Source organism: Silurus aristotelis (assembly GCF_946808225.1).
Source record: "Silurus aristotelis genome assembly, chromosome: 29".
Taxonomy (NCBI): Eukaryota; Metazoa; Chordata; class Actinopteri; order Siluriformes; family Siluridae; genus Silurus; species Silurus aristotelis.
The window spans coordinates 3811377-3836539 of record NC_139602.1 but is presented as its reverse complement, the minus strand read 5'-3'; the positions used below and the strand labels follow the sequence as shown (position 1 = coordinate 3836539).

Here is a 25163-nt window from a genome sequence, read left to right as displayed (position 1 = left end):
GGATGGTACTCATCATTCTTCTTCCTCCAAACACGTTTAGAGGAATTATGACCCAAAAGTTCTATTTTGGTCTCATCTGACCACATGACTTTCTCCCATGACTCCTCTGGATCATCCAAATGGTCATTGGCAAACTTAAGACGTGCCTGGACATGTGCTGATTTAAGCAGGGGAACCTTCCGTGCCATGCATGATTTCAAACCATGACGTCTTAGTGTATTACCAACAGTAACCTTGGAAACGGTGGTCCCAGCTCTTTTCAGGTCATTGACCAGCTCCTCCCGTGTAGTTCTTGGCTGATTTCTCACCTTCCTTAGGATCATTGAGACCCCACGAGGTGAGATCTTGCATGGAGCCCCAGTCCGAGGGAGATTGACAGTCATGTTTAGCTTCTTCCATTTTCTAATGATTGCTCCAACAGTGGACCTTTTTTCACCAAGCTGCTTGGCAATTTCCCCGTAGCCCTTTCCAGCCTTGTGGAGGTGTACAATTTTTTCTCTAGTGTCTTTGGACAGCTCTTTGGTCTTGGCCATGTTAGTAGTTGGATACTTACTGATTGTATGGGGTGGACAGGTGTCTTTATGCAGCTAACGCCCTCAAACAGGTGCATCTAATTTAGGATAATAAATGTAGTGGAGGTGGACATTTTAAAGGCAGACTAACAGGTCTTTGTGGGTCAGAATCCTAGCTGATAGACAGGTGTTCAAATACTTATTTGCAGCTGTATCATACAAATAAATAGTTCAAAATCATATATTGTGATTTCTGGATTTTTTTTTTAGATTATGTCTCTCACAGTGGACATGCACCTACGATGACAATTTCAGACCCCTCCATGATTTCTAAGTGGGAGAACTTGCAAACTAGCAGGGTGTTCAAATACTTATTTTCCTCACTGTATATATATATATGTATATATATATATATATATATATATATATATATATATATATATATATATATATATATATATATATATATATATATATATATATATATATATATATATATAATATAAAAATATAGGCCTGGCCTCTTTGCTAGAACATAGTGTTTGCACGGTACAATTATATTATATGGTCTCATACGTAAACCGCCTTTGGCAAATTTGGGCAAATGTCAGCGCTGTTAAAGCTCTTTGAAAGATCCAGAAAACTGCTGCTAGTCGAACATTATAATCGTGAGAAAATGGAATTTTTCCAGCGTGTAAAGAAATCAAAGAGACTTTGCTGAAGCACGCACCAAGCATTTCCAGAATGCAAAAAAAAAAAAAAAAAAAAAAAGGTAGCTATAACACCTGGAACAGATCAAGTAGACAGCAGCCTGCACTGTGAATACTCTCTAACACGCTTGTCTTTGTTTTCGCATTGTTCAGATAACACCTGGAATAGTTGCTGGAACAGGCCTTGAAATGCAGCCTGAACTGAGACTAAAACTCAGTAAACTGCAAATATAAAAAAAAAAAAAAGAATGATGCAATTTATCTTTCATTATGAGGAAGTTCGAGTTTCAGTAATAATGGATAGAATTGTGCTTACTATTAAAATTTTCTCTATTTTCTCTCTATTAAAATAAATTTTTAATAGAGAGAAAATAGAGTGCAAGTGATATATACTTTATATCATATTCATATATATATATATATATATATATATATATATATATATATATATATATATATATATAGTACAGTACAGTAACCAAACGTTTATTGCGGTGGTTACATTCCAAAACCGGCGGCGGAAAAAGATCGATCATTAAGCTATGATCAAGAAAACATTTGCAAGAATACAGTAATGTTTTTTCGTGAATAAATTCATTATTTCAGTTCCCTATAAGTTTTTTGCTCTATCGTGCTCTCCGCGAGAGACAGGGGAAATCGGCCAAACAAATTAGTTATGTGGCAAATGCAATTCCGCGATAAACCAGAGGGGCGCCAGATTCGAACCGCAGTAAATCGGGGGATTACTGTATTTGCCTGTTGTTCTGGGACTTTTTAATTGTACAGGTATAAAAATTGATGCTAGTGTGGCGGTACAACGCGCAGTTGTAAGTGGCTAGTGTGTCCTATGACTGATAGGTGGCACACATGTCACGGGCCTGTCCATAGACCGTTAATCACACTTGCAGACAACAGTGTAAATGCGTGCATGGAACAGCGTGTGGTGATGAAGTTTCTTGTGAATGAAGGTGTGAAAACTCCAAACACAGTATGGTGATGAGACTCTCAGACGCAGTAACGTCCGTCAGTGACGATCCTGGTCATGGTGGGTTCCTTGGTGACGAAGTGAAGTAATCTGTCCTATGATGGTTCAGGCATACTTACATCTTTCTAGGCCGAATCGTTCCAGGTGTTTGTTAAACGCTGGGATAAGTGTATAAATACGTAGCAGGGGAGTATGTCGAAAAAATAAATGCAATTTCCACGTCTTGAAATTTATTCTTTTATTTTATAAACTTGTTATAAAAATACTTGTTTGAACGGCCCTCAAATATGTGTGTGAATGCATAGAGCTGCTAAGTTATGACGCTCTGGAAGCGGTCTTCAGACATCGTTCGGGGACTGTTATAGACTTTGTTTGGACATCAAGTAGAAGCTCATTGATTCACCTCCGTGCCAGAACAAAGAAGAGTCTGGAAGCATGTCGTCTGTATACCCTGAGTGATGGTGGTTGAAGATCGTAGGGAGTGTAGTTGGTGCAGTGTGGGGGTATGATTAGTGCTAAGAGGTAAGATAAGATAAGATGCCAATATGCCAGAGACGGCTGCAAAAAGACACAACAGTACGAAGCAACTCTGACAGGCAGCTGCCCGGGTCGGGTAGAAGGGGGCTGGTCTGTTTTTGGCTCTGTAGGAAAGCATTAGCGTTTTGAATTTGATGCGGGTGGCTGCAGTGTGTTGACTGGTAAAACGAAACCTTCACTGAACCCAAACACCAATCTAGAGGAAGAGATAAAGGACAACATCAAAGGGTGGATTTGAATCCTGATTACCTCTTCAGTCAATCTTAGACTAAACATGCAATAAATTATTTTGGAAATGATAAAAAATGATGGATTTGGATAATGGATGATTTGACAATACGCTAGACTCGTATCATCATATCAATTTAGTTTTATCTTCCAATTTTTTAATTGTCACGGTACATTTCACAGCGAGAGGAAAAATTGCGATCTCGGTACGATCTCGATACACATGACTTGTTCTGGGCTCGAAGCCAAGCGCTTGTGTTTAGACACGGTGATCTACTGGAAAACAACCTCGCACCTCTAATCGTAAAAAAGCCCGCAACCAAACCTGGTGGTGAGAGCTCCTGCGGGGGGGAATTTGATTGGGCCTTTTGGAATCGTCTGTGTAACCTGATTCATAGAGTGGAATAGGAGGAACTTTCCCTGAACAAGAATGAAACCGAGGTCGTTTGTGGCATCTGAAATGGCTGCTTTCGCATTCGTTTTTAATGTACTGTTTTTTTTAACTGGATTGGATTGAATACTAAGGAAATTTGTAATAAAAAAAACGGTCAGGAATGTATTTGAATTGTCGTTGCCGTAGTGAGCATTCGAAGCGTAAATACTTTTTTTATATATATATATATATATATATATATATATATATAATAGTCTAGAAGAGGAGCACAGCCGTGTTTGATTCTGTTTTGTTTCCCAGTGTGGAAGAGTGCACAGAGCAGCTAAGAGCAGTACATATGGCTCTGGGCGGCTCTATGCAGAGGACGAGCCGAAGCAGCAGAGGCAGCTGGGATGAAACGGACAGAAACTTCCAACATGCTATTGCCTGGATTGCGCAGCAGAAGGTAATCATTATTACCATGGTTTCATATATATATATATCTCCAAAGAAGCGCAAGAAAGAACTGGGATAGAAGGTACAAAGAAAAGATGCAAAACATTCTTTACTGAATGGATGTAAAGAGTCTACAGATTAAAGTGTGTGTATGTGGGGAGGGGTCTGTACTCAAGCCCATGTTGGCACACTGCCAACCAGTTTGACTGTAAATCCAGGAACTGACTATCAACAGTGCACTAAAGTCTTTCTTCAAGACACTGCTTCTACTGTGCGAATGTTTCCAGAGCAGAGACAAGCATGAGAAACATAATAGGCAAATAATACACCCACCCCCTTGTACCGCATGTATCCAATCCACAGGGTTTCAAACTCAGTCTGAAAGTTAAGTGAAAATGTTCTGGGTCTTAGTTACTAAAAAAGGAACTGGAGCATTTGCATTACAGAGAAGTAAACAGAAGAGTTGAGAGAAAGAGCTTTTCTTCGGGCACATGCAATAAATCCGCCCCCTCCCTCCTTTTAAAAGAGAGTTATTGCCCAGTCACATGACTCATCTCGTTCTGAGACTCTGAGATTTACGACTGGCTTTACAATTATTTGAACTACTACTATGGCACAGTTTTCCTTCAGCTGCTTGTTTTTCTAGTTTAAAACAAGCACAAGTAATAGTAAGAAGAGTCCAAGAGAACGATGGCGTGTCCAGCGCCTGTCCAAAGTACGAGTTTTGAGAGACACATGCAGGTTCCTTTTGTTTTTATTCAACAAACTTGGTCATTTAATGATATAAATGTACAGTCGTTCCACTTTATTTCTTTTTTTTTTTTTTTTTTTTAAATCTCTAAGCATGAATAACAGTTTTACACACTCTTGGCATCTGGACAGCTGAAATACTTTTACCTCAAAAAAAAAAAAAAAAAAAGAAAAAAAGCTTGCCAAAAGTTGTACTTGGAGATTTTTTTTTCTGACCTTGTGATCCAGTTGATCCCAGAGCAGTTCAATAGGATTTAGGTGCAGTGACTGGGCAGGCCGTTCCATTATTGATAACACTCCAGCTGAATGCTCTCTAAATAACGTTTACAGAGTGCACATACGCTTCGGTTCATTGTCTTGTTGTATGGGGAATTCGGTTCCAATGACGGAATTGCATGGTGTTGAAGTATGGAACGGTAGCCATGTTGGTTCCTTTCACCTAAAATAAGTCTCCATCATTCTCAGCTCCAAAACAACCCCAAACCATTAAGCTTCCACCTCCATGTTTGTCTGTGGGGGTGAGGGAGTCTGCTTACATCTTCTCTCCCGTTCTCTGTCTTACACAAGTCTTTCTTTTAGAGACAAACATGTCAGGACACATCTGTCCGCAGAACTTTCTTCCACTCATTCACCGTCCAATTCTTGTCCAATTTTGTTGTGTAGAAAAAAAATGGAACAACGCACAAAGCGTGACTCAACTTCTACCATCACAGTCAAATTGACTCATTTTAAAAGTGTATTATTAATTATTATGCAAAAATGACCATTAATTATTGATACATACATTGAATGTTTTGGAACATTAAAGACAAATTAGTTCCTGTTATCATTTGAGCTATAGCAGCTGTGAACATTTTAAACGTGTTAAGCTCAGAAGACGATTCTGCTGAGAACAGAAAAGCATTAACACACACTTGTTATTTATGATCCAGCTTTTGAGACGATTAAAAAGAACGAATTGCCTTTAATGAATGAAATGATGATAATCACCGCTTTCAGAGCCCATAATCGAGCGGAGAATTTGCCGCGAGCAAATTCGGATTATCCAACGCAATTACTACGTTTCTCGAGCGAGGGTGGTTTCGAAATAGGATTCCTTCACGCTTTCTAACACGCATGTTTTCTAGCGTCTGATTGAGACTTCGTCGTGGGGAGAGGAGCCGGCATCTATAGATCAGCAGATCATGAATCACAACAGATTTCACAGCTCTATCCAGAGGAGTGTGGAAGTGGAACGAGCCAAAGAGGAACTAGTAAGTTTAGTGCACACGCACATAAACTCACTCACACACACACACACACACACACACACACACACACACCACACACAACTTAGGGTATGCATCGGCATTCTGTACTTGCAGCAATGCATCAATGCATCCAGTTACTAATGCAAGTATTATTAATGAGTATAAAATCAAGTACATCAGACAATTTTTTGAAACTGCATAAATATTATAAATATAAGTATATCAGCTCATATTGAAAATGAAGGACTTCTTGTTGCATTCTGGCATTACATTACCAGTATGAGTAGACCCTGAACAAATGTTCACTATCTATCTTACACAGCTACACACCCAAGAGCTATAAATATAAACCTTTTAGGTTATCAATTGTCACAAAAGAACACTTGTGCAATAAAGACATAAATGCTTTTGTCCCGTTCCAGAGAGATAGAAGAGACAAGGCCGGGCTGCATTTGCTGGAGCAGGAATGGGACAGCCTCCAGGTAGGGCGCTTCATGATCAAGAACTTTTAGCAACGCTAAGTTGTTTAGCTAAACACGCTTCCATCAGCACAAATTACAGGTCATACCGTATGTACTTGCTGATATCCTTCACATAGTCAACGATTTCAGATTATTATCCAAAATGTAACGTAAGCCAACGAGAACATGGGAAAACTCAACAGTTTGTAAACGATTGTTTCATTTATTGAAGGGAAAATGGTTACGCAACAAGCCTTGTGAATAAGAACTTGTCTTCCTGAACTTTATAACTTATTTGCAGAATTGCTTCAATTGCGTATTGTTCTAGCATTCACACCAGGACTAGGCCACACCTAAACCTGAAAATTTTAGTTCTTTTCAGCCGTTCTGTGATTGATTTTGCCCTGTTTTCTTGTCATACAGTAATTGTGTTAATTTTGCTTGAAATCTGTAGCTAGAGAGGTGTTTTGCTAAAGGAAAGCGTCCCCACATCGTCACACTACCACCACCATGTTTTTACAGTTTGTTTAGTGTTTTTATTACGGTATGCTGTGTCCGCTTTTTTCACAAGGTTTGAAAATGTTCGAATTTCGACTTCACAGAAATGCTTGGTCGAAGATCAGGGTTGTGTTGAAAAAGTGCCACATGAGCCTTTATGTTCTTCTTGGTTAGCTGTGAATGCATTCCTTATCCGAATCGTGCAAGGCCTTGCAGTTCCAGAGTTGGGTTCTTTTGTGAGATTCTGATGAGGCATTGATGTGCTCTGGGAGGAATTTTGGTGTGTGAACATGTTCCAAGTTTCCTTTCCTTTTTGAGATAATGGATCTCACTGTCTTTTACTGGCATGTCAAAACCTTAGAAATGGTTTTGTAACCCTTTTTAGCCTTCTTTTAATTGTGGTGTGTGTGTACTGTGCTGCTTTTTGCGACTCTCGAATCCATGTTGCATTGCTGGAAAGGTTTTATTTTAATGATGGCATGGGTGAGTCTAGTCTCGTCTCTACAAAGGCAGTAATTGTCTTTAATCGCCTCTACGAAGGCAATTACTTTTTTACAAATAGAGCTAATTGGTATCAAGGAAGGCTTAAAGGCTGGATTTTCTCTGGAAGATAAAATACTTTTCAGGCTTTTGGATGCCCAGAAAATATATCTTTTCTCTTTATATTTCACAGAAAATGTCGTTCGAACGCGGCTCACAGTTAAACGAGCTTCAGAACATCATCGACGAGATCACTCGAGAGATCATGTGGGTAAATGATCGAGAAGAGGAGGAACTCATGTTTGACTGGGGCAACAAAAATATTGACACCTACATTTCCAAGAAACAGGAGAGTTACTCGGTACGAGCATAAACACACACGCAGCAAAACACACCCAGGGTTTAAAAAAAAAAAAAAAAAAAAAAAAAGCACGAACATGAATTTCCGGTTGCATTTTTTTTTCCCAATCAGAGGTTAATGAGTGATTTGGAGGAGAAAGAGAAATATTTGAATAAACTGAAAGCGAAAGTGGACAACCTTCTGGTAAACAATCATCCTGCATCGGACAAAATTGAGGTAAGTGCCTGCTGTAAGTTCCTGTTTTCTTTTTTTTTTTTTTTTTTTTTTTTTTTTTTTCAAAGAAAAAGAAACCAATCAGTTGCACATTAGACATTATATAACCGTATACATTATATATAAACACACGTACATCCACATCTAGGGTTACACATATATACACATACAGTGAGGAAAATAAGTATTTGAACACCCTGCTATTTTGCAAGTTCTCCCACTTAGAAATCATGGAGGGGTCTGAAATTGTCATCGTAGGTGCATGTCCACTGTGAGAGACATAATCTAAAAACAAAAATCCAGAAATCACAATATATGATTTTTAAACTATTTATTTGTATGATACAGCTGCAAATAAGTATTTGAACACCTGAGAAAGTCAATGTTAATATTTGGTACAGTAGCCTTTGTTTGCAATTACAGAGGTCAAACGTTTCCTGTAGTTTTTCACCAGGTTTGCACACACTGCAGGAGGGATTTTGGCCCACTCCTCCACACAGATCTTCTCTAGATCAGTCAGGTTTCTGGCCTGTCGCTTTGAGCTCCCTCCAAAGATTCTCTATTGGGTTTAGGTCTGGAGATTGGCTAGGCCACGCCAGAACCTTGATATACTTCTAACAGAGCCACTTCTTTGGATATCCTGGCTGTGTGCTTCGGGTCATTGTCATGTTGGAAGACCCAGCCTCGACCCATCTTCAATGCTCTAACTGAGGGAAGGAGGTTGTTCCCCAAAATCTCGCAATACATGGCCCCGGTCATCCTCTCCTTAATACAGTGCAGTCGCCCTGTCCCATGTGCAGAAAAACACCCCCAAAGCATGATGCTACCACCCCCATGCTTTACAGTAGGGATGGTGTTCTTGGGCTGGTACTCATCATTCTTTTTCCTCCAAACACGTTTAGTGGAATTATGACCCAAAAGTTCTATTTTGGTCTCATCTGACCACATGACTTTCTCCCATGACTCCTCTGGATCATCCAAATGGTCATTGGCAAACTTAAGACGTGCCTGGACATGTGCTGGTTTAAGCAGGGGAACCTTCCGTGCCATGCATGATTTCAAACCATGACGTCTTAGTGTATTACCAACAGTAACCTTGGAAACGGTGGTCCCAGCTCTTTTCAGGTCATTGACCAGCTCCTCCCATGTAGTTCTGGGCTGATTTCTCCTTAGGATCATTGAGACCCCACGAGGTGAGATCTTGCATGGAGCCCCAGTCCGAGGGAGATTGACAGTCATGTTTAGCTTCTTCCATTTTCTAATGATTGCTCCAACAGTGGACTTTTTTTCACCAAACTGCTTGGCAATTTCCCCGTAGCCCTTTCCAGCCTTGTGGAGGTGTACAATTTTGTCTCTAGTGTCTTTGGACAGCTCTTTGTGTCTTGGCCATGTTAGTAGTTGGATTCTTACTGATTGTATGGGGTGGACAGGTGTCTTTATGCAGCTAACGCCCTCAAACAGGTGCATCTAATTTAGGATAATAAATGTAGTGGAGGTGGACATTTTAAAGGCAGACTAACAGGTCTTTGTGGGTCAGAATTCTAGCTGATAGACAGGTGTTCAAATACTTATTCGCAGCTGTATCATACAAATCAATAGTTTAAAAATCATATATTGTGATTTCTGGATTTTTTTTTTTAGATTATGTCTCTCACAGTGGACATGCACCTACGATGACAATTTCAGACCCCTCCATGATTTCTAAGTGGGAGAACTTGCAAAATAGCAGCGTGTTCAAATACTTATTTTCCTCACTGTATATCACATATATATACACTGCACACATATATACAGTGCATCCGGAAAGTTTTCACAGCGCTTCAGTTAAGGTCTGCAATTCATTATTTTCCTTAAAAATTCTATAAAAAACAATATTCCATAATGACAATGTGAAAAAAGTTTGTTTGAAATATTTGTACACTTATTAAAAATATAAAAAAATAAAAGAAAATCACACATCACATTTACAGCCTTTGCTCAATTCTTTGTTGAAGCTTCTTTGGCACCGATTACATCCTCAAGTCTTTTTTCGTTTTGATGCTACATGCTTGGCACCTATTTTCGGCCAGTTTCTCCCTCTTTGCAGAACCTCTCAAGCTCCAATTCTGTAACATAAGTGAAGCGCTGTGAATACTTTGAATTGCATTTATATTTACAGCACATATGGGCATCAGAAATACTGACAAAAAAAGAGAGAGAAAACTATCTACATATATGAAGCGATTTTCGTTTCCGTCTGAAATTTTGATAATAAAAAATCAAATCATGATTTACAATGATTTACAAATGCTGTTATTTGCTATATTTCATAAAAGTCTATTGTGAGTTCCATCCATACAATCAGGGTTATTATAATTATTATTTTTTTTAACTTGCCTATTTGATTATTACTCATGGATGCACATCCTAGCAATTCAGCTCTTGTATTCCCCTAGGCATACATGGAGACTCTTCAGACCCAGTGGAGCTGGCTCCTCCAAATCACCAAATGCATTCACGTACATCTAAAAGAGAATTCAGCTTACAGCCAGGTAACACACGAGCCATGTTTGCACCAGAAATGCAAATAATCAATATTTAACAAGATCTTTTCATTTTCGTATTAAACAGTGTGTATCCAATAATCCCTCGTTCCCTGTTTATGTAGATTGTGTAGATCGTTCACCCCTACTTTTAAACAACACACTTACAAAATTATGATTTTGCTGGTTTTGTAGTACACATGGGCTTTTATATGACTTTGATATTACATGATATAAATAACATTTGATGGTTCCCCAGCTAGGAATATTCCAGTAGCATATAAAGTCTCCAGAATAGTCCCTCTGTAGTACATGATTAGGAATGGGGGGAGGGAGATGGGATTTCCTCAACCTTCCCAAGAAGTTGAGTGACCAGGTAAAGTTCTCCACCAGATAAACACCAAGGAATTTGGTGCTCTTAATGATCTCCACAGAGGATCCATCAGTGTTCGGTTGGAGAATGGCTGCTCTGTGCTCTCCTAAAGTCAACAACCATCTCTAGTTTTGTCAACGTTCAGAGACAGGTTGTTGGCTCTGCACCGGGCTGTTAGTTGTTGCACCTCCTCTCTGTATGCAACTCGTCGTTTTTGCTGATGAGACCCACTATCGGCAAACTCGATGTAGTTCGAGTTGTGCATTGCTACACAGTCCATTAAATGTAATATTGTACTCTTATATTACCAATGTTATTGGAATCTTTTTTGTTAGGTAGGTAGCTGTAAAGTAAAAGAATCACTCTGAATGGACAACAAAATTGTGGATTGGTATTTGCTTTTTGGATATTCCATTTCACATTTACTCCCTATTTGCCATTCTAATAACCTCTGCTCTTCTGGGAAGATGTTCCACTAGATTTTGTGGTCATTCAGCCACAGGGATGTTAGCAATGCCAGGTACTCATGTAGGTGATTTGAGGAGGCCTGGGATGCCGTTCCAAATCATCCCAAAGGAGTTCAATTGGGGTTTGAGCTCTATAGCAGGAGATCTTTCACTCCAACTAATGTGAAGCGTCCTATACAATTGTGTTTCACTTTGTGGGGCAGTTTGGGAATCACATATGGCTGGAAGAGTCAGGTGTCCCAATGCTGTTTAGTTTGGGGTTGAGCATTAATGAAGCCACACCACATACTATATGAGAATATGTTGGAAAGTTTGGAGGTTAAAACCCCGGTATGGCCAAGTTGCCATTGTTAGGCCCTCGAGCAAGGTGCTTAACCCTCTGTGCTCCAGGTGTGCTGTATCATGGCTGACCCACTTGAACATAGCGTAAGTGGATATCATGGTAAAACAACTTACAGCAGTAACAGTACAGTAACCCCCAAACCATCTATATTTAGTTCTTCATAGAAGCAAACGAAACATTTGGCAGACTACAGCAGCAGCACGAGATCATCCGCAAGAAATTCTCCTGTGACAAATCAACTCCTCTGGCGAATTTACAAGAACTGCTTAAAAGCCTGGAGGTATAACACACAAACACAAACACACCACACCTAGGATTTCAACCCAAGATAACTGCTCAAATGTTGTGTTTACATGTCAACAGAAAGAGAAGGATTATCTGATGGAGCACAAACAACAGGTGCAGCAACTGGTCAATAAATCCAAGAACATTGTAAGTCTACGCCCAAGAAACCCGGAGGAGAAGAGTAACAGCCCTGTGAAAGTACAGGCTTTGTGTGACTTCAGACAGGATCAGGTAGAAATGCACTTCTGCACGTATATACTCTGGAATTCCTTTGTCCTCCGAACTCATTTCCTTTCTTCTGTCCTTTTTGAGCAGAAAGTGATCTGTAAGGACGACATAGCCATTCTGAAGGATAACACTGAGCGCAGTAAATGGCTTATAACTGGACCTGGAGGATTGGATATGGAGGTGCCTTCGGTCTGTTTGCTAGTTCCACCACCCAACCCTTTGTCCATCAACCTGGCTAACAAGTATGTCCATAAAGACACAAAAATCTGCATCTCTATCGCACAATGCTATACCAATGTACGTGTTTTGCATTGCAGAAACGAGCAATATTTCGAGGCCCTTCAGTTAGTGTGGAACCAGCTCTTCATCAATATAAAGAGCCTCATTTCCTGGCAGTACTGCCTGCACGACATCAGCCGTATCAACTCCCTCACAATCACCATGGTAACGCTAACCTTCATAGCAATGAGTATGTCAGCGTTATACATGGGATCCGTATTGCATCAAAATAATTGTTTTGGGTGCAGTGTTTTTGAGCAGCAACGGCCTAATAGCATTCCATAGCAGTTTTGTCCAATGCCTTAACCACTAGGCTACCACCTCCCCACATTTTTATATACATACAGTGCATCCGGAAAGCATTCACTGCACTTTACTGTAAAAGTTTATTTGTAAATATTTTAATGATTATGAATTATATTCTATTATTTTTATTACCAGAGTGGCTTATTGGTTAAAGCTCTGGGTTACTGATTGGAAAGTCAGCATTCAAGCCCCTGTATCACCAAGCTGCCACTCTTGAGACCCCTCAGCAAGGCCCTTAACCCTCTGTTCTGACACCCCCAATCCCCAACCCCCTAGTCTCGGTCTGTGGAAAAATGATCTTGAGTGAAATGCAATTTGGGTGGATACCAACCGGGTGCCCTACAAAATGAGTTTTGTCGTTTTTTAACATAATTTTGATATTTTTCTCACCCTAATGTTTTTGCATTCTTTTACAGCTGGCTCAAATGCGTCCAGAGGAGTACCGCAGCATTATCAATAGCTTAGAGTCTCACTATCAGGAGTACCAGAGGAACTGTTCAGGATCTGAGATGTTTGGAGAGGAGGACAAGAGAGCCATCGAGAGCCAGTATACTGGGGCCCAGAAACACTACGATCAGATGATCACGCAGCTCCCGGCCTATGGTGAGTACACTTGTGTAATGTGCGAAACCCTGGTTTGCCTGAGACTGTGGACACGTGCACGTGTTAACCGAAAAAGGATGTCAAGAATGGTTTATCTCACACATTATTGTCATTTGGGTGTTTTTTTTAGTCGGCCAGCAGGTGGTGGTCGTGGATACTTCAGTGAAGGAGACATCAACGACGGTTCTCCAGGGTGCGAAGGTTTCGTCGGGTGTGAACCAGGTTACATCAGATGTGAGAAATGTTTCGGCAGGTGTGAAGAAGGTTTCGGCAGGTGCGAACCAGGTTTCGTCAGATGTGAGAAATGTTTCGCCGGGTGTGAAGAAGGTTTCGGCAGGTGTGAACCAGGTTTCATCCGGTGTGAACGTGCTCAGTGAATTGCATGCCTTCCAGTTGAAGCTGGAAGTCTTGGAGTCTGCAGTCAGTACACACCAGCACATCCCAGTGGGACAGGGAGCACCAGCACAATGCACCAGTCTTATCACTTCCTCACAGGTACAAGCAACACACTTAGCAAACAATACACATGTACACAATAGGTATGCGCATCTCCGTATACTAAGGCAGATTGGATTGGCATCTCAATGCATAGCCAATGATATGATACATTAAAGCAGGGGTCATCCACATGGAGCATGGCAGTACGGGAAATACTAGGTGGTATTAAGTCCGGTAGATCTCTCATGGCAACAAGTAGCTCTGACCGTGAGTGAGGTGGAATCGGGACCTTATAAAGGGGAAAGGTAATGGAGAACAGGTGTAGGTGATTAGAGCAGGGAGAGTCTGAGTGAGAGTTAGAGCCTTGGAGGAAGGCGTGGCTGGTGGTTCCCTTGCATTGGTGTGAATTAAAAAATTACAATATTAAAATATAGATGACTAGATATAGATAAATATCATTAATTATCAATAATAACATAGAATTAAAGGCAAATTTGTTATTTCAGAAGTGTGTATTAAACTGGTAGCCCTTCACATAACCGGTACCCAAGAAGTAGCTCTAAGTTTCAAAAAGGTTGGTGACCCCTGCATTAAAGAAACATGAAACAGCTACCGATACGATGCGACACAATTCACCCATATTACGACGATCCGATTTCAACACGATGCGATTAAATGGAAAAAATATGATGCAATTCAGAAGGGTACAGATAGTTCTTTTATTTCTTCGGTTCAGAAATACAGCAAATCATCAATTTATTTAGGTGACTTCTTCTTCATGGTCCCTTTTACAAAAAGGCCTTGGTAGTGCGAAAGAAAAAGATGACATAAAACCAGACGTCTTTTTTCTGCTCTTTCTTCAGGAAGATGCAGCTCTACCTCTGCCATGTTAATCTGTATTCTATGGTCTCTGTAGCGTTGTGATAGGTCATATTCACGTAGCAGCAGCGATGCTGAGAGAACATATCAAATATTGGTCACAAATCATTGGTCACTTTCTAAATACTAAAAGTTTAGCGCATCTACTAATAATTACTAATGATTAGATATAAATCAATCTTCTTTTTTTTTACCGATGCAAATATGTTCAAAACCGGTGAATCTTACCGTAACACACAATATACAATATAAATCCAAACAAAAAAAAAGCAAACAAAAATGTACTCACCAACCTTCATTGTCATTGCTGACATACGTAGGCAGTGGTGAAGGATGTGGAGTCATTGAAAGGAGAGTTCCAGAGGCTAAAAGCACAAGTTCTCACCGAAGTCGAAGGAATGAAAGACACGGATAAAGCTCAGTTTCTTCACAGCCAACTCAACCTCATAAACCAGAGACTGGACAGACTGGGGTCTCACTCTAGCGCTTATCTGCTGAGGTTGGAAATCATACAGAAGGTCTTGTTTTAAAGGGATAAAAAAAAACTATATTTTATATTCAAACTTGTAATCTGTACTTCAGGTTGAAGGCTTTGAAGTCTTTGCTACAGGCCCTACTTCAGGCGGAGGATGTGGTGAAGGTTTACGAGGCTCGACTCACTGAGAGAGAAACGACCTCACTGGACCCGGCTGAAGTCGAGAAGTACCAGAGCGCTCTGAAGGTACTTTAAGTACTTCACTGAAATCTAAAATCCGCTGTAACGTGGATTTGATAGTGTTTGAGGTGTAATTGGCTGTAGTGGTGTTATAATCGCTGTTTTTGTTGTGCTTTCCAGGTAATGCGGTCTGAGCTCGATCAGAAGGATGGCGTACTGCGTTCTTTGGAGGACGAGCTGAATAAGGCTCGTCAGTGTAACACGCAAATCGATCCGAACTGTCACAGGTGTGATGTTGAACTGTGCCTGTACAGTGAGCATGTAACGCAGCTGTCTGACCGTTGGAAGCGCATTCAAGCGCAGATCAACAACAGGTACTTTTTTTCTTCAGACATTTATATATCTTTTTTGGGGGTGCTGCTATTAGGGGTCATCACAACAGATCATCCATCTCCAAATCACTCTGTCCTTTACATCTGCCTTTTTTTTCTCAGTACCACTGTTTTATTACTAAATTACTTAAATCTTACTAAATAGCAGGTCTCACCATCGTCACCAACTTCTCCACCTGCTCCACCGTTTCTGCACCTTTTTTTTTTTTTTTTTTTTTTTTTTTTTTTTTTTTAATTCTCTTCACCCCTCTAACATTATATATTTATACATAAAACCTATTCAATTTTTTTTCTCTCCTAGGTTCGGGGATCTGGACGCATACCTCCAGCAGCTAAAGCATTATCTTGCCTCAAGCTCCGCTCTCGATTCCTGGATTAATGACATCAAAAGCCGGATCAATGCTCAAATGAGCACTAGGACAGATGACATTGGGGTCCTCAGCAAATTCCTTAACCGACAGAAGGTTGGACTTTATACTGAATAAATGTACTTAGCTAGTAGTATAGAAAGTGTATAAAAAATGCACAAGTCCTTGAAACAAGTGTGCAAGCAGCATAGCAGAAGTAGCTTATGTACAGAAATTTGTCTGGTTGACTAAGTACTGATTTTGCTCTGAGAATTGCGTTTACCCTTTAATCAGGCATGATTTGATTTTTACAAATATTAAAAAATCTACTAACAATTGGTGCGTTTATGGGGGGAAAAAAGGACACAAATCATCAACGCTACTCTAAAGTAGTAGTTACAATTTATGATAAATGATGATATCAGCACAAACTGTAACATTAGTATTGTTTAATTTATTGTCTAATGAAAATGGTAAAAAAAAAAAATAAATAAAAAAAAAAAAAAAAAAAATATATATATATATATATATATATATATATATATATATATATATATATATATATATATATATATATATATATGAAGTAATTCTAATTATGTAGCTTCGTCTTAAGTATGACATGCTAAACTACTCTTAAACTACTTAAAATTGAATATGTGTCAATAAAACTTTAATTATTAATACATTATATGGACAAAAGTATCGCAACACCTGAATTTTTCCATCCATATGTGGTTTTCCCCGAACTGTAACCACAAACTCGGAGGCTCACAATTAGACGTCGCAGTAGAATAAAATTTTCCCTTCACTTGAACATGGAGACTTGAATCTGTTCCAGCATGGCTATGCCCTTGTGCACAAAGCCAGCTTCATGAAGATATGCTTTATATAATCACCATTGAGATGAATTGGTACCACAGGCCTCCTCATCTCACCTACATCAGGACCTGAAATTATTGAACCCCTTGTGGCTGAATGGACACAAATTTCACAAGCACACTCCAAGAAGAACATCTAGAACATCTTCTCAGATGAGAGGGGAATGGGATGTTTAAAAAGCGCATCTTATAGTCAGGTGTCCACAAACTTTTGTCTTAACGTTTAACTTGGATATACATTTTTTTTTTTTTATGTTTTCCTTAGGCGCTAAATTCCGAAATATCCGGAAAGAGGGAGGCCGTGGAGGCTGTACAGAGAGATGGTGAAATATGTGTTAATAGCATCAAGGTATGCTGATGAGATGCTGTAGAGTGCTAATGTATTCCTTTTTAACACATATATACATTGTTTTAATGCCCCGTAAGTCCAACATTATTTGAGACGATGTTTAAATGTGTAGGACTATGAGCTTGGGTTGGCATCTTACAGTGCTGGACTAGAAACTCTACTCAACATTCCTATAAAGAAAACCATGCTGCAGTCTCCGACGACAGTTGTGATACAGGAGGTACGAAAGAATTAAGGTGCGAACTGAGACTTTTTGTCTGCTTTAGGTATCTAATTGTATTTTTGTGTTTCAGGTTTCCTCTTTGCATAGCCGCTATTTAGAGCTTCTAACACGTTCAAGTGATTACTACAAATCTCTTGGAGACTCATTGAAGAACTTAGAAGAGCTCAAGGTATATAAAAGGCACCCCATTATTTTTTCCCCAGAATTCGCTGTCATTGACCTCTGACCCTTATCAAACATGTTTCCCTTCTGATTTTGTTTTTAGATGCGGAACACCAAGATCGATATGCTCGAAGAGGAGCTGAGGCTCCTGAAAGCTGACATAGAGGACCGCGACGCTAAGAACACCTCAATGCGAGAGGCACTCTCACGGTACCAGCTTAAGCTAAACGAATCTCAGGAGCACCTCCTTTCTTTGGAGGAGGTGAAGAGAAGCCAGGCTCTACAGTGCAGCACAGCGCAGGCGACCCTGAGCTCGTCCCAGAACCAACTGCATGAGCTCTTGGCGGAGGTGGAGCGTCTAAAACGGCTCGTGGAGGAGGAGAAGAGAAGCAGAAAAATTGTGGAAGAAAGGTATACTAGTCAGCAGGAAGAGCACGAAGGGGCCATGCGGAAAAGGCTGAAAGAGTTAGAAGGGGCCAACTGGGCCAAAATTGAATTGGAGAAGACCGTGTCGGATCGGACACTTGAGATTGAGCATGTGCGGAGGCAGCTGGAGGCGGAGTCACAGAACCTGAAACAGGCCCAGATGGAGCTGGCTAAGGTAAGGCTGCAGCACAGTAATGAAATGAGAGAGGCCAAACAGACCTATGAGTCCCAGATCCTGGTAAACCAAACGAACATACAGAAGCTCTCACAGCAGCGGAAGGACGAGACGTTGTCCTTGCAGATGGAACGTGAAAGGGTCGAGGGGGATTGCAAGAAACTGCAGGAGGAGTTGAGGAGGCTACAGTTCACCCTTAGTGAAGAACAGGCTCAAAGAAAGTACACGGAGGTAATGCTGCAGCAACAGATCACAGCAGGAACAGAGGAATCCCGAAAAACATGTGAACTAGAGGCTCGGATACAGCTGCTTCTTAGTCAGCAAAGTGCAGAAGAGAGCAGGTGGAAGGAAGTGCAGGCACACTCTACAAAGTCTCTCCAGGAGAAGACCAATCAGATCTTCAACCTCACACAGTCACTAGATGACGAGTTGCTCAAAAGGAGAGCCCTCGAAGCAGAAAACGGCCATTTGCAAAAGGAGCTAGCAGACCTCCGTGCTAAGCATACAGCTTGTAGTCAGGAACTGATCAAAGTTCGTTCTTCACAGCAAGATCTAAACATCCTCCGTATCGAATTGGAAAACCAGGGCAACGAGCGAAACCGGGCAGAACAGAATATTGGACATCTTCAGGCAATGGTTCAGGAGCTCCAAGGAGAGTTAAAACAACTGGATGGGCAGCTGAATCAGCAAGTAAAAGGAGCCCAAGAGGAGGCGACCAAGCGCAGGAAAACCGAAGCTCAGCTTGAGAAGACAAACCAGGCTATGCGGGAGTATATCTCCACCATCTCCGCTTTGCAAAAGAGTCAGGAGGAGGCTAACACCGAGGCCAAAAAATCAGAAGACGACCGTAGAAAGTTACAGGAAGCTCTTGATCGTAGCTTGAAGGAGTCGGGTTCTTCAGCTCAGCGTCTAGCAATGCTGGAAGCTGAAATGAAAACTTTGAGGCTTCAGTTAGTGCAGGAGCAAGGTCGGGTTTGTGAGTCCAACCAGCGTTTCCAAACTTTGCACAGAAGCATGGAAGAGAAAACCAAAGCACTCAATGAATCCATTGCTGAGGTAGAGCGCGTGAAGAAGCTCACAGAGACACTCACCAAAGAGCGCCTCGGGCTGGAGGAAGAGTTACGAGCCGTGCGGCTAGAGCATGACAAGCTGCTTCAAGGCAGGCGATACGAGGACGCCGAGATGAGCGCCCAAATTGTGGCGCTTCAGCAGCAACTCGAAAGCAGCCAACGTACCCGCCATGACCATGATAAACTTATTCAACAGCTCTCGCAGGAGAGAGAGAAGCTTCGATTGGAGATACAGAATATACAAAAACAAGCCAGTGAGGTACTAATCAACTGTAGAATGTTGAGGAAGTGTCATAGAGTGTAGTTCCACTCAGACATTATGTAGGATTATTTCCAGCTTGCTTTATACTTTTCAATCTCTTCACATTCTGCAGATTTAGTGCTCTGCCATGCGATATGGTTTTATTTCATGGTCTGTTTCTTCACCTGATTCTGGCACTAATTCCAATGGAAGGCGATTATTCTCATGGAATCCTCATGCTGTGTGCTTTTTTGGCTTTTTCTTGTGTGGTTTACTCAGTCACTCTAATCAAGTCATTCCTAAGTCATTCCTTTTGGCATATATTTTCCAAAATACTGTATTTGAACTGGATCAGATGATCAGCTGAAAGGGCACTCAGCAATAACCGCAATCTCAATATCTCACAATCATTACATTCTTAGTCTCATAGTGATTTGAAACTACATTAGAATGAAAGTTTTCTTTTAAATGCATGCACTTGTGATTTTATTATACAGATGGTCCCCGAGTTATGACTGTTCGACTTACTCATTGTCCACATGCCCGCTCCCACATACTGTATAGTTTGTACAATACGGTTCTGTAAATTGCTTTGTTTTGATAAATTATGCATTGCAATTTGGTAAAATTACAGTACACTACCCTATACTGATCATCATTGTTTAAAACTCCTGGGTATGGCCATGTCTCGACTTAGATCGTACTTGCCGATAACCATTTAATCAACCGATTAGTTTTTAAAATGGATACTGAATGAAAAAACAATTGTTTATTACAACAATAAACATAAAAAAAACAGTTGAAACAGAACAGTTTAAAAACAGGTCTGAATCTTGTTAATAATAAAGATAATGTAGCGCTCTCTGTGCAGCGCGCTGTCTCGCGTGTAAAAACAAACATCACCTAGGGTCAGTGATTCACCTCTAGAGGCCGCTCTTGTAAAGACAACGGACTGGAAACCGGAAAAACTATCAGTACGGATTTTTTGCAAATTGCCAATAGTTGATGCAATCACCTATTGGTGCTAATCTGAACGCCTCTCCATCATAAGTCGGGGACTTCCTGTATTAATATTTAAATATTTATGGTCTTTTTTAGTGTGAAGTATTTAACATATTTCTCTTTGTTTCTCTTTTTTCCAATCAGACATCAAGCTTGATCCAGTCTTCCCAGACTCAGTGCACTGAATTACAACAAGAACGAGATGCCCTTCTAAAGAAAATAAAAACCCTGGAAGAAAATATGACCAATATCCGGAAAACCGAGGAAGATTTTAGGAACACCAAGCTGTCACTTCAGACAGAACTGCGCTTAAAAAAGCAACTGCAGGATGAGAACGAGAGGCTCAGCAATGAGTTAAGCACGTGGAAAAAGCAACGTCAAATCCAAGATGAGCATGTTCGGCAGCACATCACCGAGCGCACGAAGCTCGAAGGGGAATGTTCCTCCTTCAGAGCGCATATAGAGCAGCTGCAGGCCCAACTGAAAGAAGTCGAAGAGCGCTACAAGCTCCAGCTGCAGGGATTGAAGCAAGAGCGCAATGACCTAGTGACAATTAGAGATTCCTTGCAAGGAGAGGTTCAGAGAGTGAGGCAGATTGAAAACGCAGTAAACCGATGCACACAGACTGATTTTCCTGGTACTGTGGATCCCAGCACGCTGGTCTTTGATGGTGTGCGTAAAAAAGTCACAGCCCAACAGCTACTCGAGTGTGGCGTGATCAACCAAAAAACACTAAACGACTTGCGGAAGGAATATCAGACTGTCCAGGATGTGGCTGTCAATATTAAACTAAATCTTAAGGGCACAGGAGCCATCGCAGGACTCGCTGGACCATCTGGAAGGTTGACACTCACAGAAGCCAAGAAAGACGATCTGATCTCCTCAGATAGCGCAGTGAAACTGTTAGAGGCTCAAGCAGCAACAGGATATATCCTTGATCCCAGGGCGAATTTAAGGATGACCGTGGAAGAGGCTTGTCTTAATGGACTTGTGGATGAAGGGGATAAAAAGCAATTGCTGACTGCAGAGGCTGCCTGCCTTGGCTTTAGAGATACATCCACAGGCAAACTCCTGTCAGCCAGCCAAGCGATGAGAAAGGGAATTCTAGACCAAGAAACCGCTCTCCGTCTGCTGCAAGCGCAAGAGGCTGCAGGAGGCATTCTTGATCCTGTCCTCAGTATATACCTTCCCAAGGATATCGCCAGGGATCGCAATCTAATCGATGAGACCCTTTCTCAAGCCCTGAGTGCAAAACCGAACTGCTATATCGACCCTGGAACAAATCTGAGTACGAGCTACGTCAGCTTGAAGAGGCAATGCAAAGCTGACCCGAATACAGGCTTGCTAATGCTGCCAGCCCCACCGGCACCAATCACCGTGCAGGGTTTGCGTGAAAAGGTCTCTCTGTCACATCTGGTAGAGGCCAACCTGTTAGAGCCCGCAGACCTTGATCAGCTAAGAGAAGGCAAACTGACCAGCCAAGACATCGAGCACAGACTTCGAGCCTATCTACAGGGATCCACCTGCGTTGCTGGGGTCTATGATGAAACCGACAAAAGCATTCTGCCTATCTACCAAGCAATGAAAGAAGGACTCCTGCGGCCTGGAACCACACTGGAGCTTTTGGAGGCTCAGGCAGCTTCAGGCTTTATAATTGACCCTATTAACAACCAGTATTACACAGTGGAGGAGGCTTGTAAGAAAGGGCTCGTTGGGGTGGAGTTTAAAGATAAGCTCCTCTCGGCTGAGAGAGCCGTTACTGGATATAAAGATCCGGGTAGTGAAAAGATCATCTCCCTTTTCCAGGCAATTGAGAAAGGTCTGATCGAAAAAGGCCATGGCATTCGCTTACTAGAGGCTCAGATAGCCAGTGGTGGCATCATTGATCCCAAACAAAGTCACAGAATTGATGTCGATGTTGCCTTTAAGAGAGGTTATTTTGGTGAAGAGATGAATCAGATTCTCAAAGATGAGGGTGATGACACAAAGGGATTTTTCGATCCCAACACTCAGGATAATCTTACCTATCTACAGTTGAAGAGTCGTTGCATGACAGATGATAAAACTGGTCTTGTGCTTCTGCCACTTCATGATAAGAACAAGATATCAACACAAAAGAACACAACAAGGAAGACAAGGGTTGTTATCGTGGACCCTGACACCAATAAGGAAATGACAGTACACGAAGCTTATAAGAAAGGTTTGATCGACTATGAAACTTACATGGAGCTTTCTAAGCAGGAAAGCGAGTGGGAGGAGATAAAAATCACTGCCCCGGATGGGACCAGTAAACTGGTCATTAGTGATAGGAAGACAGGCCTTCAGTATGACTTGAAGGAATTGCTTGACAAGGGTGTAATCAATGACGACAATCTGCAGGAGTATCGCTCTGGGGATATCACTCTTACCGAGTTTGTTGACATCATCACCACTAAAACCATAGGCGTGAGCAAGCCCCTGAGCTCTTCCTCCTCTTCGTCCTCATGTTTTGTGTCATCCCAGACAGTCAAAAGAGAAATCGTGACCTCGGTTGGAAGTGCTCCCTTGCAGCAAGCTCCCTCGTCACCAAACAGCTTGAAGCGCATTGCCAGCATGTCGATTTCTCTGACATCACCTGGAGATATTACAGATGAGCAAAGTCCAGTTGGGGCCATTTTTGACACCGAGAAGTCTGAAAAGATCAGTATATATAAAGCAATGAAGCAAGGTCTTGTAGACTCCATCACAGCCCAACGGCTGCTTGAGGCACAAGCCTGCACCGGTGGTGTCGTAAACCCAGAAAATGGCCGCCGCATCTCAATTCAAGAAGCTACTCGCTATGGCATAATTGACGATGACATGGCTAATCGGCTAAAACCTGCTCAGAAAGCCTACATTGGCTTTGAAGATATTAAGACCAAAAAGAAGCTGTCAGCAGCTGAGGCAGTAAAAGAAAAATGGTTACCGTTCGAGGCTGGTCAGCGTTTCCTTGAGTTTCAGTTTTTAACAGGAGGCCTCTTCGATCCGGAACACGGCCACCGGAGGTCACTTGACGAGGCCGTACGCTTGGGCTGGTTGGATCTGAGGACATCGCAGAAGCTCCTGGACACTCGTCACCATCCCAAGATGCTGACCTGCCCCAAGACAAAGTTGAGGATCACGTACAAGGAGGCAATGGATGCCTGTATGTTGGAGGACAAAACCGGAGTACGCATGCTTCCTGCAGCTTCTACATCATCACGTGGAATCAGCAGTCCTTACAATTCAAACCCAAGCTCTGCCCCAGGCTCTCGGACAGGATCCCGCCGAGGCAGCGTGGATCAAACCTATTCCAACAGCTCTACATCGAGATACAGCACTTTTAGCTACAGTAGCACCTCTTTTAGCAGCAAGTCATTATCATAGAGGTGATTTAGAGAGTAATGGTGGATGAAAATACAACCCAAAGGGTATTAACATAGAAAAGTGTATCTATATTAATGGTAAGATAACCTGAATCCTAAATGATAATTAGATCAATGTTAAATACTAATTGAAGACACTAAGTTCTTGTTTTTACTTCAGATTCACAAAAGTATTTTACTTTTTTTTTTTTTTTTTATAAACCGAGTGCCTTCTCTTATATAAAAATATCAGTATCGTCAGTTAAACTGAATTAATGTGGTTGCTGAAGGCGGTTACATATTACGTGGGATTATAGTGCTACAAAGATGTGAAAGTGTGAGCTTGAGGATGGTTGAAAATATCGACCGATGTCATAAGTATTTGGACAGCAAACGTTTAGCCATTTTACGAATGTATGCAACTTCCCGGAGCAATCAAGATATGATCGAAGTGTAGGCTTTCAGCTGATGTGCCGTTTAATGGTCAGGTGCAGCCTCCTTATTCCATGACAAATTACAGAAATCAAAAGTCTGGAGCTAATTCCAAAGTGTTGAATTTGTGTTTAGGAGCTGTTCAGGGAAAACCTAACACCCCCCCACCCCCCCCCCCCCCCACACACACACACACACACACACACACACACACACCAACACCACCACCACCACCACCACCACCACCCCCTTACGCATTACTAACATTGTGTTGCTGAACAACTACTTATGGCCTGGTATTTGTATTTGTTGGACTGGTGTAGGCAATTTACTAACTCAAAGGAATATGATAATGTAACGTGATTGTTTGCTGTATTGTCAGCCCAGAGATGGTTTTGAGAATGTTTAACAATGCCCTTTATTGGTTCTATGTAGATTTAGTTTTAAATGCTTTTCATTTTCTCCTCAGATAAACCTAACCATTTTTGTTCAAGCATTTGTACGATGTCAAATTGTTTTTTGCAAATGTGATCCCTTCTTTAACATCTAAACTTACACATTAAATAAATAATTGAATTCATCTAAGGCTACAGTTTATATTAACAGGCAAATATCATAAAGCCTCAGACTGCACAAAGGCCACAGGGGTACATGTTCTCATCATTAATAGTTTGTATTTTATTAAACCAGTAGCACCTATGGGAGGTGGTAACTCAGTGGTTAAGGCTCTGGGTTGCTGATTGAAAGGTCAGGGGTTCAAGCCCCAGTATCGACAAGCTGCCACTGTTGGGCCCTTGAGCAAGGCCGTAAACCCTCTGTGCTGAGGGGGGCGCTGTATCATGGCTGACCCTGTGCTTTGACCACAGCTTTCTAACACTGCTGGGATATGCAAAGTAAGAAGTTAATTGT

At 41.3% G+C, this 25163-nt stretch overlaps 1 protein-coding gene and 3 long non-coding RNA genes across 6 annotated transcripts in view; 2 read left to right on the top strand and 2 right to left on the bottom strand.

The window, feature by feature from the left end:
- dspb (desmoplakin b) overlaps window positions 1–24032 on the top strand; it is a 27602-nt gene extending 3570 nt beyond the window's left edge. The window contains exons 4-25 of one of the 3 annotated variants that reach the window (XM_083534927.1): window positions 3667–3811; window positions 5679–5804; window positions 6224–6283; window positions 7434–7601; window positions 7713–7817; window positions 10250–10345; window positions 11674–11799; window positions 11883–12035; window positions 12120–12274; window positions 12350–12476; window positions 13034–13220; window positions 13351–13505; window positions 13569–13715; window positions 14858–15036; window positions 15120–15258; window positions 15373–15566; window positions 15886–16048; window positions 17078–17161; window positions 17274–17381; window positions 17455–17553; window positions 17650–19476; window positions 20605–24032. In XM_083534927.1, the coding sequence (XP_083391053.1) occupies window positions 3667–3811; window positions 5679–5804; window positions 6224–6283; window positions 7434–7601; window positions 7713–7817; window positions 10250–10345; window positions 11674–11799; window positions 11883–12035; window positions 12120–12274; window positions 12350–12476; window positions 13034–13220; window positions 13351–13505; window positions 13569–13715; window positions 14858–15036; window positions 15120–15258; window positions 15373–15566; window positions 15886–16048; window positions 17078–17161; window positions 17274–17381; window positions 17455–17553; window positions 17650–19476; window positions 20605–23844 (7783 nt within the window). In that variant the 3' untranslated portion in view covers window positions 23845–24032. Of the gene's footprint in view, window positions 1–3666; window positions 3812–5678; window positions 5805–6223; window positions 6284–7433; window positions 7602–7712; window positions 7818–10249; window positions 10346–11673; window positions 11800–11882; window positions 12036–12119; window positions 12275–12349; window positions 12477–13033; window positions 13221–13350; window positions 13716–14857; window positions 15037–15119; window positions 15259–15372; window positions 15567–15885; window positions 16049–17077; window positions 17162–17273; window positions 17382–17454; window positions 17554–17649; window positions 19477–20604 lie in introns of all 3 variants that reach the window. The other 2 variants (XM_083534928.1, XM_083534926.1) reach the window with 2 other exon arrangements.
- Window positions 1835–3174, top strand: LOC310722644. The gene is made up of 2 exons (XR_014532434.1): window positions 1835–2210; window positions 2251–3174. It is a non-coding gene; the product is annotated as an uncharacterized lncRNA (long non-coding RNA).
- Window positions 4841–10986, bottom strand: LOC310722653. Its single transcript, XR_014532443.1, has 2 exons — window positions 9580–10986; window positions 4841–7958 (listed from the first exon to the last, which is right to left on the bottom strand). It is a non-coding gene; the product is annotated as an uncharacterized lncRNA (long non-coding RNA).
- Window positions 21090–25163, bottom strand: LOC310722634. The gene is made up of 2 exons (XR_014532424.1): window positions 24486–25163; window positions 21090–24407 (listed from the first exon to the last, which is right to left on the bottom strand). It is a non-coding gene; the product is annotated as an uncharacterized lncRNA (long non-coding RNA).